Source organism: Thamnophis elegans, chromosome 11, assembly GCF_009769535.1.
Source record: "Thamnophis elegans isolate rThaEle1 chromosome 11, rThaEle1.pri, whole genome shotgun sequence".
Lineage (NCBI taxonomy): Eukaryota > Metazoa > Chordata > Lepidosauria > Squamata > Colubridae > Thamnophis > Thamnophis elegans.
Genome location: NC_045551.1, coordinates 38800806 through 38814824, shown reverse-complemented (window position 1 = coordinate 38814824; position 14019 = coordinate 38800806). Strand labels below are relative to the sequence as shown.

The window sequence follows — 14019 nt, the reverse complement described above, 5'->3', positions numbered from 1 at the left end:
TAATTGTAATAACCTGACAAAATTCAGGAATGTCTGCAGATTTTATCTGGAGTTCTTTTGGACTTCAGCCAAGGACAGAAGCACTTCGGCACAATCCTGGGGAAGTAACATTTTGGTTCCTGTTACTCTCAGGAGTTTTTTGTTGTTGTTGTTTTCTTTTGGCAGAGTATACTTCCAGCCCATTGAATAAAGAGAGCATCCATGTAAACAAAACAAAAATAGGATGTGTGTGGGGAGGGGGGAAACCCCAAGAGAGAATCTAAACTTAACCTGTTCAATGAACTGCTGTTTTCTGAGAAATAAAATTAAGGCCTCTTTAACATGTTTGCATATTTTTCACTTACTTTGAACAACACATTCTGCTTCTGCTACTATTGGTCAAAGCAAGGGAATTCTACATATGTTGATGTTTAATGCTGTGACTGCACCCTGCTTCTGAAGTTTGTTTGTTTGTATCTTGCCTTTATTCTTTTTACAAATAGCTCAAGGTTCACCATTTGTCTCTCCTCTTCAAGATACATACCCTGTACAAAACAACTTTGATCTCTAGCAGTTTTAGGATTTTTACTTATTCAGGCAGTTTTTTTGTTGCATGCTTAATTACTCAGAAAATATGGAAAGCAGTGCAATGAACAGTATCTGCCATCCTGAAAATTGACAATTACGTTCCTACCCATTTTGGCTTGGCAGCCAAAATTGCTCTTAATTTTCTCACACTCTGTTTAAAACATGCAGGATTGTCCAAAAAAATATATCAAGGTGTTGATTGCAACAATCTGATGAATGCAGTACTAGTTTTTCTCTGCCTTGCCTGGACATCACAACTATCATCTTGACTCTTTTTTTGACTATAGCTTGCAGAAAGCCCTGGCATCTTTGAAAGCAGTTCCAGTTACATAGATTTCATCTCTGTGGAATTCATTTATGTTATTAATTTTTCATATGGAATTTGAGGTTTTCCACATCTGTCTTAGTCTATTAGCCTCACAGAATTGCCTCACAGAATTGATTTTGCAGTGTCTGTGAAATGTGCTGTTTTCAAAGCTAGTATTGCAAAATAGGGATTGTAGGAGATAATAGAAAGTAAATAAAGCAGAACTGAAAATGCAAATAATGCATATTGCAAAGCTCCAGATATGCATTGTTGCTTGTTATTTTTGTTTCTCAAGACTTACAGGAATCATAACCTATATATATAAAAGCCAAATACCATTCACTCATCACAAAATCTCCAGAACTGTAAAGCCTACAAACTTGAAATTTGGCATGTATGTTCCTCTTGGCTTCTAGGTGCTCGCGAAGAAAGGATTTTTCAAAATGACCATCAGATCATCAACATTTCTTATACAGTATTATATTAACACGCATCGATGCTAAGGAGTTGTCTTATATGGGCATGGCCAGTGCGTGGCTCATCTGGCCTGCGGGCTGGGTGTTTAGACATTCTACTCCCCCTCCCCACCTGAAAAGAACTCTGTTTCAACTGCCAGATGCCTTATATTAACACACTCTGGTGCTAAGGAGTTACACATACTACAATAATTTTCAAGCTTTAAGTGTCAATTTATCCAGCCCGATCACATAGATCATAGTGAAGCACGGGTATCCAGCAAGTGCTTAATAATAGCAAAACTTTAGACCTTACAACAGTAACCTCAGTAGCAGCCCAATTGAATTCCCATCAAGTAAAGACGGAACCTAATCCAAGTCTGAAACAACAACGAAAAATGAAATGAAATCTTATTGCTCTGAAAACAATTGCTGCTTCCCAATGTTCAGAAAACAGAGACCATCTATGAAACATCTATGGGGTTTAGGATTGTCTGGCCAGCATTGCTGATGATTATATCTGAGTTGTAAAATAAAATATTATAGTTTTCATTTCTCCTATCATTTTTTCCTTCCTAAAAAGCAAGGGTACATGATAATAAATTACGTAATGGCATGGGCTCTTAGAATTGAATGGGCCAAGCCTTGTCAAGGCAAGATCCAGCTGAGAGCATCCCTAAAAGATGGCAGTTTAGCATTTAATCTATCTATCTATATATAAATTGCTGTTTGTGTTTGTGTATTTTCCAACATAACTCTGGAACGCCTCCAGCAATTTCAACCAAACTTGGTACACAGATTACTTACTCTCGGGGGTGGGGGAACTGTGGGGGGTAAGACACTCCTAACACCCCTTGGTGTGTGTGTTCTGTTAAGATACAACTGTTGTGCCTTAAAATATCTTCTACTGTACTGCTGTAAAATGGCTTCTACTGTACACCACAGTGCAGTTGCTATGGTAACACCTTCACAGTACTTCCCAAGGTGGCTTCCTCTGATAAGGGGAAAACTCAACATTAGAAATTACATTTGGTTTGGACATTTCCCCCTGATAAATAAATACATGGGCAATGCCAGGTTATCAATAATTGTGAGCCCAACCTCTTCCTTCATAGCTTATTATCACACAGATTTCAGTGGATCAAAGTCCCCTTATCCTGAGTATATCATACAGATATATAAAATATCTCGAAACCTCTTTATTCATTGACAGCCAGTTTGGTGTAGTGCTTAAGACAGTATTTCTCAACCTTAGCAACCAAGAATTCTGGGAGTTGAAAACCACTCATTTTAGAATTGCTAAGAATGACAGACGCTGAGTTAAAGCATCAGGCTAGAAACAGGAGACTGTAAGTTCTAGTCTTGTTCTTAGCCATCTCTCTCATTCTTAAGAAAGAGGTAATCTTGCTAAGGAAAGTGTGGAGACCTGCCCAGGCAGTCACCAAGATACAAGAATAATTCAAAAACCTATAGTAAAGAGAACACATATTTAATTATTCATGTATTAACTGCAGCTGGAATAGTATTTGCACAAAATTGGAAAAGTGAAGAGATCCCTACTGATGAGAAAGTGATTAGGAAAATATTAGAATGTGCAGAAGTGAACAGTTTAATGCTGGCAATTAAAGAAAAAGAACAAACTGAATATTATATGATATGGGATTTATTTTATCAATGGTTAGAGAATAAAAAAGGAAGTTGGAAATAAAAGGAGAAGATTAAAGAAGAGTGGAAATATGTGAAGATAGAGATGTAAACAATATACTAATTGTTAGCATTATCATTATGAGGATTATTAGGCTTAATGTGATTATTATATTCTTATTAGGAGATATGTTACGAGGGAAAAATGAACAGGTTTACTATGCTCAACTGTTTAATAGTCTATAATTGTAAGATTAGAGAATTAATATCAATGTAGTGAATGATGTTGTCAATTCTGATGGTTATTGCACAGATATATTTGTACCCAGATGACATACTGTTTAAGAAAAGATGGAATGTTCATATTTTTTTAAAAAAACATTTTATTAAATAAAATAGTATCTCAAAAACACACACACCTATTAACAGCCTCTTCTACATGTTCTGGGCATTGCCATGCTGTTGGTAAGTATTATAAATTATGTCCTCAGGGACAGTAGTAGCCATTCATGCAACCAGAAAACATGTTGGGGAGTTACAATTCAACCAAAGATAAACAGGGAAATCATCTTAAGAATCCAGATTGTTCTCAACCCTGCCTTTTCATCAGTTATATTTGATATATTAGTGAGGTCCAGGTGACTAGCTTAGCCAGTTTGGTCATCTTGGAAGGATATTACCTGGTGGGATGAGGAAGGAATTTCTGTGGGACAATTTCTTTGGAATTTTTGTGAAGGCCATTCTGTTCTGGTGAAGGACAGCACTATTCAAGCACCCAGAAAGGAAATTTGGCAATACTTTTTTCCCCTAAGCTTTCAGTGGCTCCTGGTTGCCAAGCCATATAAGAAGAGGTTCAGAAATAGTCTGGCACAATGGGTGGCACTAATAATTATCACTTGCCTTCTTTTTACAGGTGACCTGTTATGCCTTAAATAACAAATGCCAGCTGAAAGTGAAAAGTAACACGTGTTACTGCTGTGATTTATATAACTGTGAAAAGTAAGTATCTCTTAGGCCATGGTTAGAGACCCCAACCCCTAATCCAGTTCATGGCCCATTGGGAACTGGACCATGCAAGTGGCAGGCTTCATTTGCATATGCACAAGAGCATGAAGGTTGAGGACCACTGCAGTGGTGGGATTCAAATTTTTTTACTACCGGTTCTGTGGGCATGTCTTGGTGGGCATGGCATGGCTTGGTGGGGTGGCAGGGAAAGGATACTATAAAATCTCCATTCCCTCCCCACTCCAGGGGAAGGTTTCTGCAAAATCCCTATTTCCTCCAAATCAGCTAGCACTCACGAGGCAGATAATAGATGGGGGCAGGGCCAGTCAGAAGTGGTATTTACCGGTTCTCCAAACTACTCATATTTTCCACTACCAGTTCTCCAGAACTGGTCAGAACCTGCTGAATACCACCTCTGGACCACTGCCTTAGATCAACCCTATCACAGAGTAGCTGTGGAGGGAGAGATGGAGAACTTTGTTGAATGTTGCCCAGAGTCCCTTTTTGTGAGATGTATCGCCATATAAATTTGAGAGATCGGGGGGGGGGGGGAGAGAGAGGATTGACAGATAGATAGATGGATGGATGGATATAGCAGGGGTGGGTTCCTGCCAGTTCTAACCTCTTCTATAGAAGAGGTTCCACAAATCTACAGTGCCATTTAGAACCAGTTCCAGCTTCCTCCTGCAACCCACCACTGACTATCATCCTCTATTCAAGGAGAGCCGAAGCAGGTCCATCCTGCCTGACCGGATCAGATGAATAGAAATAATTGGGAAGAGATGGTTCCTCAGTCCCAATCCACAAAGAGCTTTAAAACCAGTAACAACCAGTACCTTGAATTACACCTGGAAGCACATTGGCAACCACTGTAGTTCACAGACTATTGGGGTACATGTACTGAATAACTGGCAGTGTTTACTACTCGCACTGCGAGCATTCTGCTCCAGCTGAAACTTCCAAATACTCTTCAAGGGCAGCCCTGTGTAGAGCGCATTCCAGTAGTCCAGAGGCCAAAAGAGGCCACAAGAGCATAATGGTAACAAGGATTTAACTATACAATGTTTTCCAGCCTAAAAATATGGACATTTAAAAAAAATGTATTCCTCCTCAAAACTACAAATGTTTTCGTATTCTTTGTATTTGTCTCAGTAAAAAAAAGAAATCATACCCAGCACCTTGCTATAGTTTTTAATCCTAGACCTTCTGCAAATTTACCCAGACAGCTATTATTAAAGGGAGGGGGGAGGAAAAGAAAGAGTTAGTACATTCTGACAGATGTGATTTCAAAGGAAGAACTACTATAAGAGAGAAGGGACAAAGCTGGAATGGCACCATTTTGCTTTTCACCAGGTGTTAAAGCTCTGATATCCTGTTTCCAGCTCAGAACAATCTACCAGCTATTATGAATTCCTTGGGGTGAGCAGCTGTCAGGATGTGATCCACCTCTATCGACTGCTTTGGTCTTCTACCGTCTTGAACATCATTGGCTTGTTCCTTGGCATAATCACAGCAGCCATACTTGGAGCCTTTAAAGATGTGGTAAGTCTTGCTTGCCAATGATGGACATTAATCCATGCTAGCATGTTCATGTTGTCCTGGCAAAATAAAATATGACCATGCAGTACTTTGGACTTGAACCCAGAGTATGAATGGCATGTCCTAAATTTATACTTATACGTCTCTCTTCAGAGGCCTGTTTTCTTGGGACGGCTGAGGTGACCAAGGGAAAATATGTGTTTGAATGAAATAGTTGCTGACAGTGTGTTCACACAGCTCAGAATTACCTTATGGTGCCCTGGAGAGATTATAAATATAAAGCCACTTTAAAATTAAATCTAATCCTGGGAACCATGGATAGACTGCATTCATATTGTTTTCTTGCTGACAATGTCTATGTGATTGGCTGTTACTTTCTTCAAGGACATTTATCATTTTCAGTCACTTCCTTGTGTTCTGTATTGATAAAAACAATTTCAAAAGAGAACTATTATGAGATACTTCATAGATCTGATTAATTGGCATGAAATCAAAACCAATTGAAGCAAGTTTCACTCTCTGCCTGTCACTGATTAAATAGCTAATAGTCTCAGTTATAATTTGACTAACGAAAGAAGTACAATTTGAGATAAGTCTTGTTGTCTTATGACAGCCGAGAGATGCTGCAGATATATTGCCATTAATCTGTGCATCAGTGCTTAATTTAGAATTTGCAGAATGGATAACTAAGAATGAAAACATTAAGGGAGACGCCAAGACAATAATAAATCTTGAAAAAAAGTGTATTAATAATTTTTTCCTGAATATACTCACAGAATTGAGGTCAAGTGAGCCCAAATGGAGGGGAAGGTTTCTGGAACTCAAATCACAAAGAAACTGTGTAAAGGGGCAAAGCATATAGCCATTCCCCCTCCCTTTCCCTTCCTTTGTAATGGCATCCCAATGCTGGGATAATTAACAAGAAGACAATTAGTTTGTACATTCATTGGAGAGAAAGGGATTACAAGAGAGTACACAGGCACACAGTGAGGAATACACCTTGAAAGCAAAGTGTCCTTTGCCTGGTTGCTTTCTGTGAGTAGCTTAGGAGGCCAAAGAAAGCATTAGTGTGAAACTGATTAGGGTCTTGTCCATTTCAGATAGCAGAACAAGGGGGGAGGGGTTTCTATTCAACTAATTAAGGTTTACTGAACTGAGTGTCTTGTGCTTAGCATTTCTTTAGGGAAGTGCTGCCCTGTAAAGAGAAGCTGGTCAGAAACTGATAGCTTGTTTAAGCAATCTCTCTGCTGGGGGAGCAGGGGGTGAAAAAAAACAGGTCAGGTACGTACAAGACATTAGTGCATTAGATTTATATTATATCTTCCCTCCAACTTTAACTCAACTCCAGAAGGTTGATTGTGGGGAAATCTAGGGAGCAGCCCAAAATTATCCACTAAGCTTCCTAGCGCACTGGGGAGAGAGGACTCTGTAATCCTACTTAGCTTTTGAATGGGAACATATACCTGATATTGAGTATCAGTCTGCCTGAGCATCTTCTGTTTACAGTTCTGCCTCTCATCTTTATTCTGCAACACTCATGACAGTTAGATGAAAGGTGAGGGAAAGACTAAAGGCATTCATGACATACTTGCATTGGGGAATCTGTAGATGCCAATCTCATGTATAGCAAAAGTCCTTATACAGCTCATTTGCCCCAGAAGAATTTATGGTTCAGTTATCAAACTGATAATGTGGCAACGAAATTAGTTCAGGAACTGTAAAATGAGGGGGGGAAATCAAAATAAAAAACAAATGTCAGCTTCTTCGCGAGATTAAAATAACCTAGCTTGGTGCAGTATGTTTACATTTCCTAGGTTTTTCTGTTTAACAATAATTTTCACCTAATCATCTTTGTTAAATCTCACAAAGCTGCTTATCTAGATTTCATGCAATTGCAAAAGCATTCATCTTCTCCTGTGTGCTGCTCCGGGAATCCAATCATGGGTTAACTTAGCCTTCTAGCCTTGAGACTGAGTATGCAAATATCAAAGTTACGCCTCCTCTGACTGGACTTCCGTTTCCTTTCCAGTTCTATTACTCAGTCAAGCCTACGAGACTTATTTTCAACGCTCTCTTGATTAATTGCTAATTTTTCAAGGTTAAGGATGAATTTACTTGGTTTTCACTGTGGTTTCTTGCTGGATTGGAGGTAAAGCGGCAGATTGCTGCCAGCCGATTCCTCCCTCGCTATTTCCCTTTAAGGGATATCGGATCGCGACAGCTGGAGTGGGGCGTTCTCCGCCTGCCCTCCCTTAACTTCAGCGCGCAAGGAAGCTGAGTCTCCCAGCGCTGCCGCCACGCCGGATAGCACCCGCCCGCGAGCGCGGTCAGATCCGAGGCTGTGGCTTGTCGGAGCGGGTCTCCCCCTCCTCCCCGCCTCCCTCCCTTGTGCCCTCGCTGGAGCGGCTGCCGGAGGATTACATGAATCGGCTATTGGGAATTTTCCCCTGCGGTTTCTTTGAATTTCGCGCCTTTGATGCTGGTGGCCTTATTTGGAAGCGCTTTTCACACATGCGCAGTAATGCCTGGGATGAGAAGGCAGATTTTGCCCGCGCGCTTGAGTTTGCGCACTGCTTCCGCCCCTCCCTTTTCCCTCACTCGAGTTTTGCTGACTCAGGGAGGAGGTCGCTTCTCTTGGTCTCTGCTTCCACGTGGCGTTCTTGGCGTGTGCTTTCAATTGCATTCCTTTGTTTTGCTGATTGAGCTCTTTCAGATTCAAATCATGGCTGATCAATCGGTATTGCAAGGTACTGTCCGGCCAGTTTCTGAGCCCCGCTCCCCTGGCGAGGGAGGGGCCAGCCCTGGGCCTAGTAGGGCCGCGACCAGGGCCTCTACTAGCAGGCCTCGAGCCTCATCTACTGTTCGGGATAAGTCGCACAAGCGCAAAGACAAGGCCAAGGTTCCCCCCAAGACATCTGGGGCTCCCATTTCTTCCCCTCCGGTTCTGATTCAGCAACCTGTATCTCCGGTGAGGGTCGTTGAGCAGGGTTGGTCCCCTGATATTCAGCTTCCCCAGGGCCCTATTCCTGAGGTGGGGGCTTTCGGGCCTAGTTCCCCCCCAATTATTTCGGAGGCTAGTGGGGCTTCTCTTCGTTCACCTCCACGCGCTGGGCCCTCTGCCACGTTCACCCCCACAGCTGCAGGCCTCAGGCCTCTGGAGGGCCAGGATTTGGGCCTTTCTGCTGATTTTTACAGCATGATCTCAGAGGCTATTTCCAGAGGGGTGGATGCGGAATTAGCGCGTAGATCCCAGGTCTCCAGGCCTACTCTGGCCTACTCAGGCCTGGCTCCCCAAGCAGTACAAGGGGATTCTTCCATTCTGCAAACTGATCCTCCTTCCCCTTTACACTCTGTGTTTAGCGCACAATCTCCCTTAGTGGAGGAAGGTGAAATCCAGGATAGGGAACTCTCTGGTGACGAGGGCTTTCCTGTGGACCAGCCTCCGGCCCCTGGGCTTTTCAGGCACACTCTTTTCAAATCCCTGCTGTATAAGGCCAAGACTACCGCCCACATGGGGGAGGCAATTTCTGCAGAAAGTGCTGCTGTGGGCCTGGATGCCACCGAGCGGCTCTTTGCTGAGCAGGTGGCTCTGCAAGATTTTATTCCATCTCCCAAGCTTTTTCTTGATTTAATCCAAAAGCAGTGGGATGAGCCGACCGCAGTTAAGCCCCCTGGGTCTGGTGATAGGAAGCTTTTCACATCTTCTCCAGAGTTGGAGGCCCTCCTGCAGTTTCCCACAGTGGATGCTCCCATCGCTGCTCTTGCTTCACCGGCGTTAATTCCTTCTGAAATTTCGGAAGGATTGAAGGCCGAGGACCGCAAGGCCGAATCGGTCATTCGCAAAACTCATCAGGCAGCGGCGTGGGCCTTGCGCTCAGCTACTGCAGCTTCCTTCTTTAATAGGACTTCTTTAGTTTGGCTGAGACAACTACAGGAGAGGCTGGATCCGGAGGAACTGCGCCTCCATCAGGATGTCACCAAGCTGATAGCAGCCCTAGAGTTTTCTGCTGATGCCACCCTTAGCGCGGCAAAATTTGCATCCCGAGCCGTAGTTTCCAATGTGGCTTCTCGCCGTTTGCTCTGGCTTCGCCACTGGCAAGCTGATATCAAATCTAAGTGGCGTCTAGCATCCACGCCCTTAAGGGCGGGGCCTTATTTGGTTCAGTGCTGGATCCCATTCTCATTGAGACTTGGGACAAACGTAAGGTGCTTCCCTCCACAAGTGCCCGTGTGACCAGAAGACCACAGCCTTATGGTAGACGGCAGCCCTTTCGGTCTGGGGACTCGGGGTTTACCTCCGCTCCCTATGTCCCCAACTATACCAGGGGGTTCTCCCAGGCACAGGACCGTGGCCAGGACCGAGCTGGGGCCAGAGACAGGGGGCGCCAGCAGAGTCAGGCGCAGAGTAGACGGTCATTCCGAGGAGCGGGCAACCGTTCCTTTCGCAGATACCGCTGACTCGCAGGAGGTAGGGCCCATAGGAGGACGTCTCTTGGCCTTCGCCCACCGATGGGCGGAGCTCACGTCAGACGCCTGGGCCCTTCAAGTAGTGAGTGTGGGTCTCACGCTAGAATTTCTATCCATCCCCCCGAGAAGGTTCATCAGGTGCCCTGTGCCCAGGTGCCCGTCAAAGCGGCGCCTTATGGACACCGAGATATCTCATCTTCTCACCATCAGGGCCATAGAGCAAGTTCCCAAAGGGCAGGGAGGCCTAGGGTTTTATTCCATCTTGTTCCTAGTACCAAAGAACTCTGGGGGATGGAGGGCAATCCTAGATTTGAAACAGCTCATTCAGTATATCAAATACCAAAAATTCAAAATGCACTCTCTAAAGAGCATATTGGCTTCCATCCGCCAAGGCGACATGATGACTTTCATAGACATCAAAGAAGCGTACCTCCATGTGCCCATTCATCCGGCACATCGGAAGTTCCTGCGGTTTCACTTCAACGACCGTCATTATCAATACCGGGCCTTGCCATTCGGCCTCTCCTCGGCCCCGCGCACGTTCACCAAACTTCTGGCAGTATTGGCAGCCTCCCTTCGTTCAATTCCAATACGCATCAATTGCTATTTGGACGACGTGTTGGTGCTGTCGTCCTCTCGAGATCAGGCCCTCCGAGACCTACAGGTCACGATGGACGCATTGCGAAACCATGGATTTGTCCTCAATCTGCCCAAGAGCCACCTGTGCCCAACCACGTCCCTCCTTCATCTGGGAACCACCATCAACTCGATGTCGTGCGAGGTTTTCCTGTCCCCGGAAAGGAGGCAGAGCATATACCACCTGGCGCATCATGCGCTATCCCATCGGCGAGTACCGCTGCTGTCGCTGTCCAAACTGCTAGGGAAGATGATCTCCTGCATCAGCGTGGTGCCCTGGGCCAGGTTCCATGCGCGTCCTCTCCAGTGGTTCCTGCTGCCCTTCCAAAGAGCGCATACCAGTCACTCCCACATCAAGGTGCAGCTCCCGGGCAAGGCCAGGCGGTCCCTGCATTGGTGGATGTCGTCCAGGCTCCTCCGGGGATGTCCATTCAAGGAGCCGGACCGCGTTCAAGTTACAACGGACGCCAGCTTATTCGGATGGGGGGCCCATGCCCTGGACAAGGTGGCCCAAGGTCGATGGTCGGATCAGGAGCTGGCGAACAGCATAAACTGGCTGGAGTTGCGGGCCATCCGTCTGGCTCTCCTGGAGTTTCGGGACATTGTATCTCATCACCATGTGCTAATCTTGACCGACAATGTGGCCTCCAAGGCTCACATCAACCGCCAAGGGGGAACACAGTCCAGAGCTCTGATGCTGGAAGCGGAAAGGTTGTTCCATTGGGCGGAGCCCAGACTCTCATCGATTCGGGCGGAGCACATCTCGGGCGAAGCCAACACTCAGGCGGACTGGCTGAGCAGAGCGACTGTGGATCAGGGGGAGTGGCAGCTCCACCCCATTCTCTTCCAGGAACTCTCTCGCCGCTTCGGCCTGCCCGAGGTGGATCTGTTCGCTCACCCGCACAATGCACAACTTCCCCGGTTTTACTCCCGATACCAGACTCCGGGGGCGGAGGGAGTAGACGCTCTACGCAGCCGTTGGCCGGCCGGCCTTCTTTATGCCTTTCCTCCTCTCCCGATCCTTCCGTCGGTCATTCAGAAGATCTTGACAGAACAGGCGGAAGTGCTGCTGGTCGCTCCAATGTGGCCCAGACGTCCCTGGTACGCAGACCTCGTCCATCTGTCCGTTTCGCGTCCTTGGAGGATTCCGGACGACAAGATTCAGCTCCACCAAGGGGCTCTCCGGCACCCCGGCCCTCAGCTGTTGCAGTTAGCCGTGTGGCACGTGAGCGGGAGATGCTAGCGGCCCTCCACTATTCCGACGAAGTCATTTCTACAATTCAAGCGGCCCGTCGGCCGTCGACTACCCGTATTTACGAGGCTACCTGGCAGGCCTTCTGCCGCTGGTGCCGGCGCACCGGGGTCGATCCCATCAAGGCCTCGGTGCCCCAAGTTCTGGATTTCTTGCAGTCCGGCCTCAACAAGGGGTTGGCACCAAACACGCTTCGCCGTCAGGTCACAGCCTTGTCGACGGTGGTCGGGGGTGGCCAAGGCCGCTCCTTATCCCAGCACTCGCGAGTTCGAACCTTCCTTAAGGGTGCTTCCAACTTGCGACCGCCGACGGTGCATCGTTATCCCACGTGGGATTTGACCTTGGTTCTCAGGGCCCTAACAGCTGCCCCCTTTGAGCCTCTGCATTCCATCAGCCTCCGCTTGTTGACACTCACGACGGCCTTCCTGGTGGCCATAACATCGGCCAGGAGGGTGTCAGAGCTAGCAGCCCTTTCTGTTCGTGCGGATCTTTGCATCTTCCACCCGAACAAGGTAGTGCTTCGTTTGGATCCGACCTTTCTTCCAAAGATAAACTCATTGTTTCACAGAACTCAAGAACTTGTCCTGCCAGACTTTTGTCCTCACCTGTCTCATCCGCGGGAACGTCAGTGGCACCATCTGGACGTTCGCAGAGCTCTTCGTCGCTATGTGAAGCGCACGGCGTCGTTCCGAAGATCGGAGGCTCTGTTCGTCTCCTTCCAGCCATCTTCAATGGGACAGAAGGTGTCCTCCCACACCATCGGCCGATGGTTGAAAGCTTGCATTGCGTTGGCGTATGACACCCACTCCAGACCGGTTCCAAGGCGAATCACTCCTCACTCCACCAGGAGTGCGGCCACCACAGCGGCCTGGGCGACGCAAGCATCTGTGGAAGAGATTTGCAGGGCGGCCACTTGGGCATCCCCCTCGCCTTTTATTCGCCACTACAAGATTGATGTCTTCGCCTCGGCTGAGGCGTCCTTTGGGCGGAGAGTGTTGCAAAGGGTCCTTCCGTCTGCGGAGGAGCCTGACCAGCCTAGATCCTGCCCTGGGAGTTCATTGCTTTGATATATCCCATGATTGGATTCCCGGAGCAGCACACAGGAGAATGACCGTTGTCTTACCTGAACGGTCCTTCTATGGGTGCTGCGAAGGGAATCCAAACCCGCCCGCAGCTTCGGCTGGTCAGGGCTCCGTTTCGATATTGACTCTCTGACTTGTTACTGACTGGACTTGACTCTGTAGTGCCGGATGACTTGCGGCTTGTTTGAGGATTGACATAATGCTCCTTCGGTGGACTTCGTAAAGAACTGAAAAGGAAACGGAAGTCCAGTCAGAGGAGGCGTAACTTTGATATTTGCATACTCAGTCTCAAGGCTAGAAGGCTAAGTTAACCCATGATTGGATTCCCTTCGCAGCACCCATAGAAGGACCGTTCAGGTAAGACAACGGTCATTTTTTACCTTGAACAGGACCAATGGTGGGTTTCCAATTTTTTTAGTACCAGTTCGCTCGTGTGCACGCATGATGCTTCTACGCATGAACAGAAGCATCTGGGCGGGTGTGCGGAGCCTCCCGCCACCGGCACTACCGGTTCACCCAATCTGGATTGAACCAGGAGCAACCCACCTCTGAACAGGACTATCATATCTGAGCTGCCAAAATCTTAATGCCCTCTACATAATGGAAAATTAGAGTTTTCTCGATTGGTTTTCTGCCTTTTATGGAAGTTCAGATTTTTTGCAGCTCAGATAGAGTAAATCTATTTTTATTTAATATTCTAGTGACTTATTGATTGAATCTGCACTAAATATTCTGCACTTTAGTGTCTTTGGAAAACGCCAAGTTTTTTGTGCTTTAGGGCATTGCCTTTTTATAGAAAAAATTCTAAGGCACTGTAATTAGCACGTGCCATTGTCTAATAGGGCTATGCAGCGTTTGAATTTGAAATCTACTACCCACTTCTATCCAGCTTTCATCTTTGTGTACATATGTTAAAATTTATAATGTGTTCTCTGCTGGTCATATTTTTTTAAAATAGCTTTTATTAAAAGATTTGTATTAAAAATAATTACATGCACTATAAAAAATACATTCAAACATGTAGTAAAGTAAGTGTGAAAAAGAAAAGACACAAATAAAAATGAG

The 14019-nt window shown here is 46.0% G+C and overlaps 1 protein-coding gene across 1 annotated transcript in view; it reads left to right on the top strand.

Annotated features, from left to right (window-relative positions):
- The window catches only part of TMEM255B (transmembrane protein 255B), a 66127-nt gene that overhangs the window by 46208 nt on the left and 5900 nt on the right, over nt 1-14019 (top strand). The window contains exons 6-7 of the mRNA XM_032226920.1: nt 3887-3972; nt 5361-5520. Of these exons, the coding sequence (XP_032082811.1) occupies nt 3887-3972; nt 5361-5520 (246 nt within the window). The remainder of the gene's footprint in view (nt 1-3886; nt 3973-5360; nt 5521-14019) is intronic.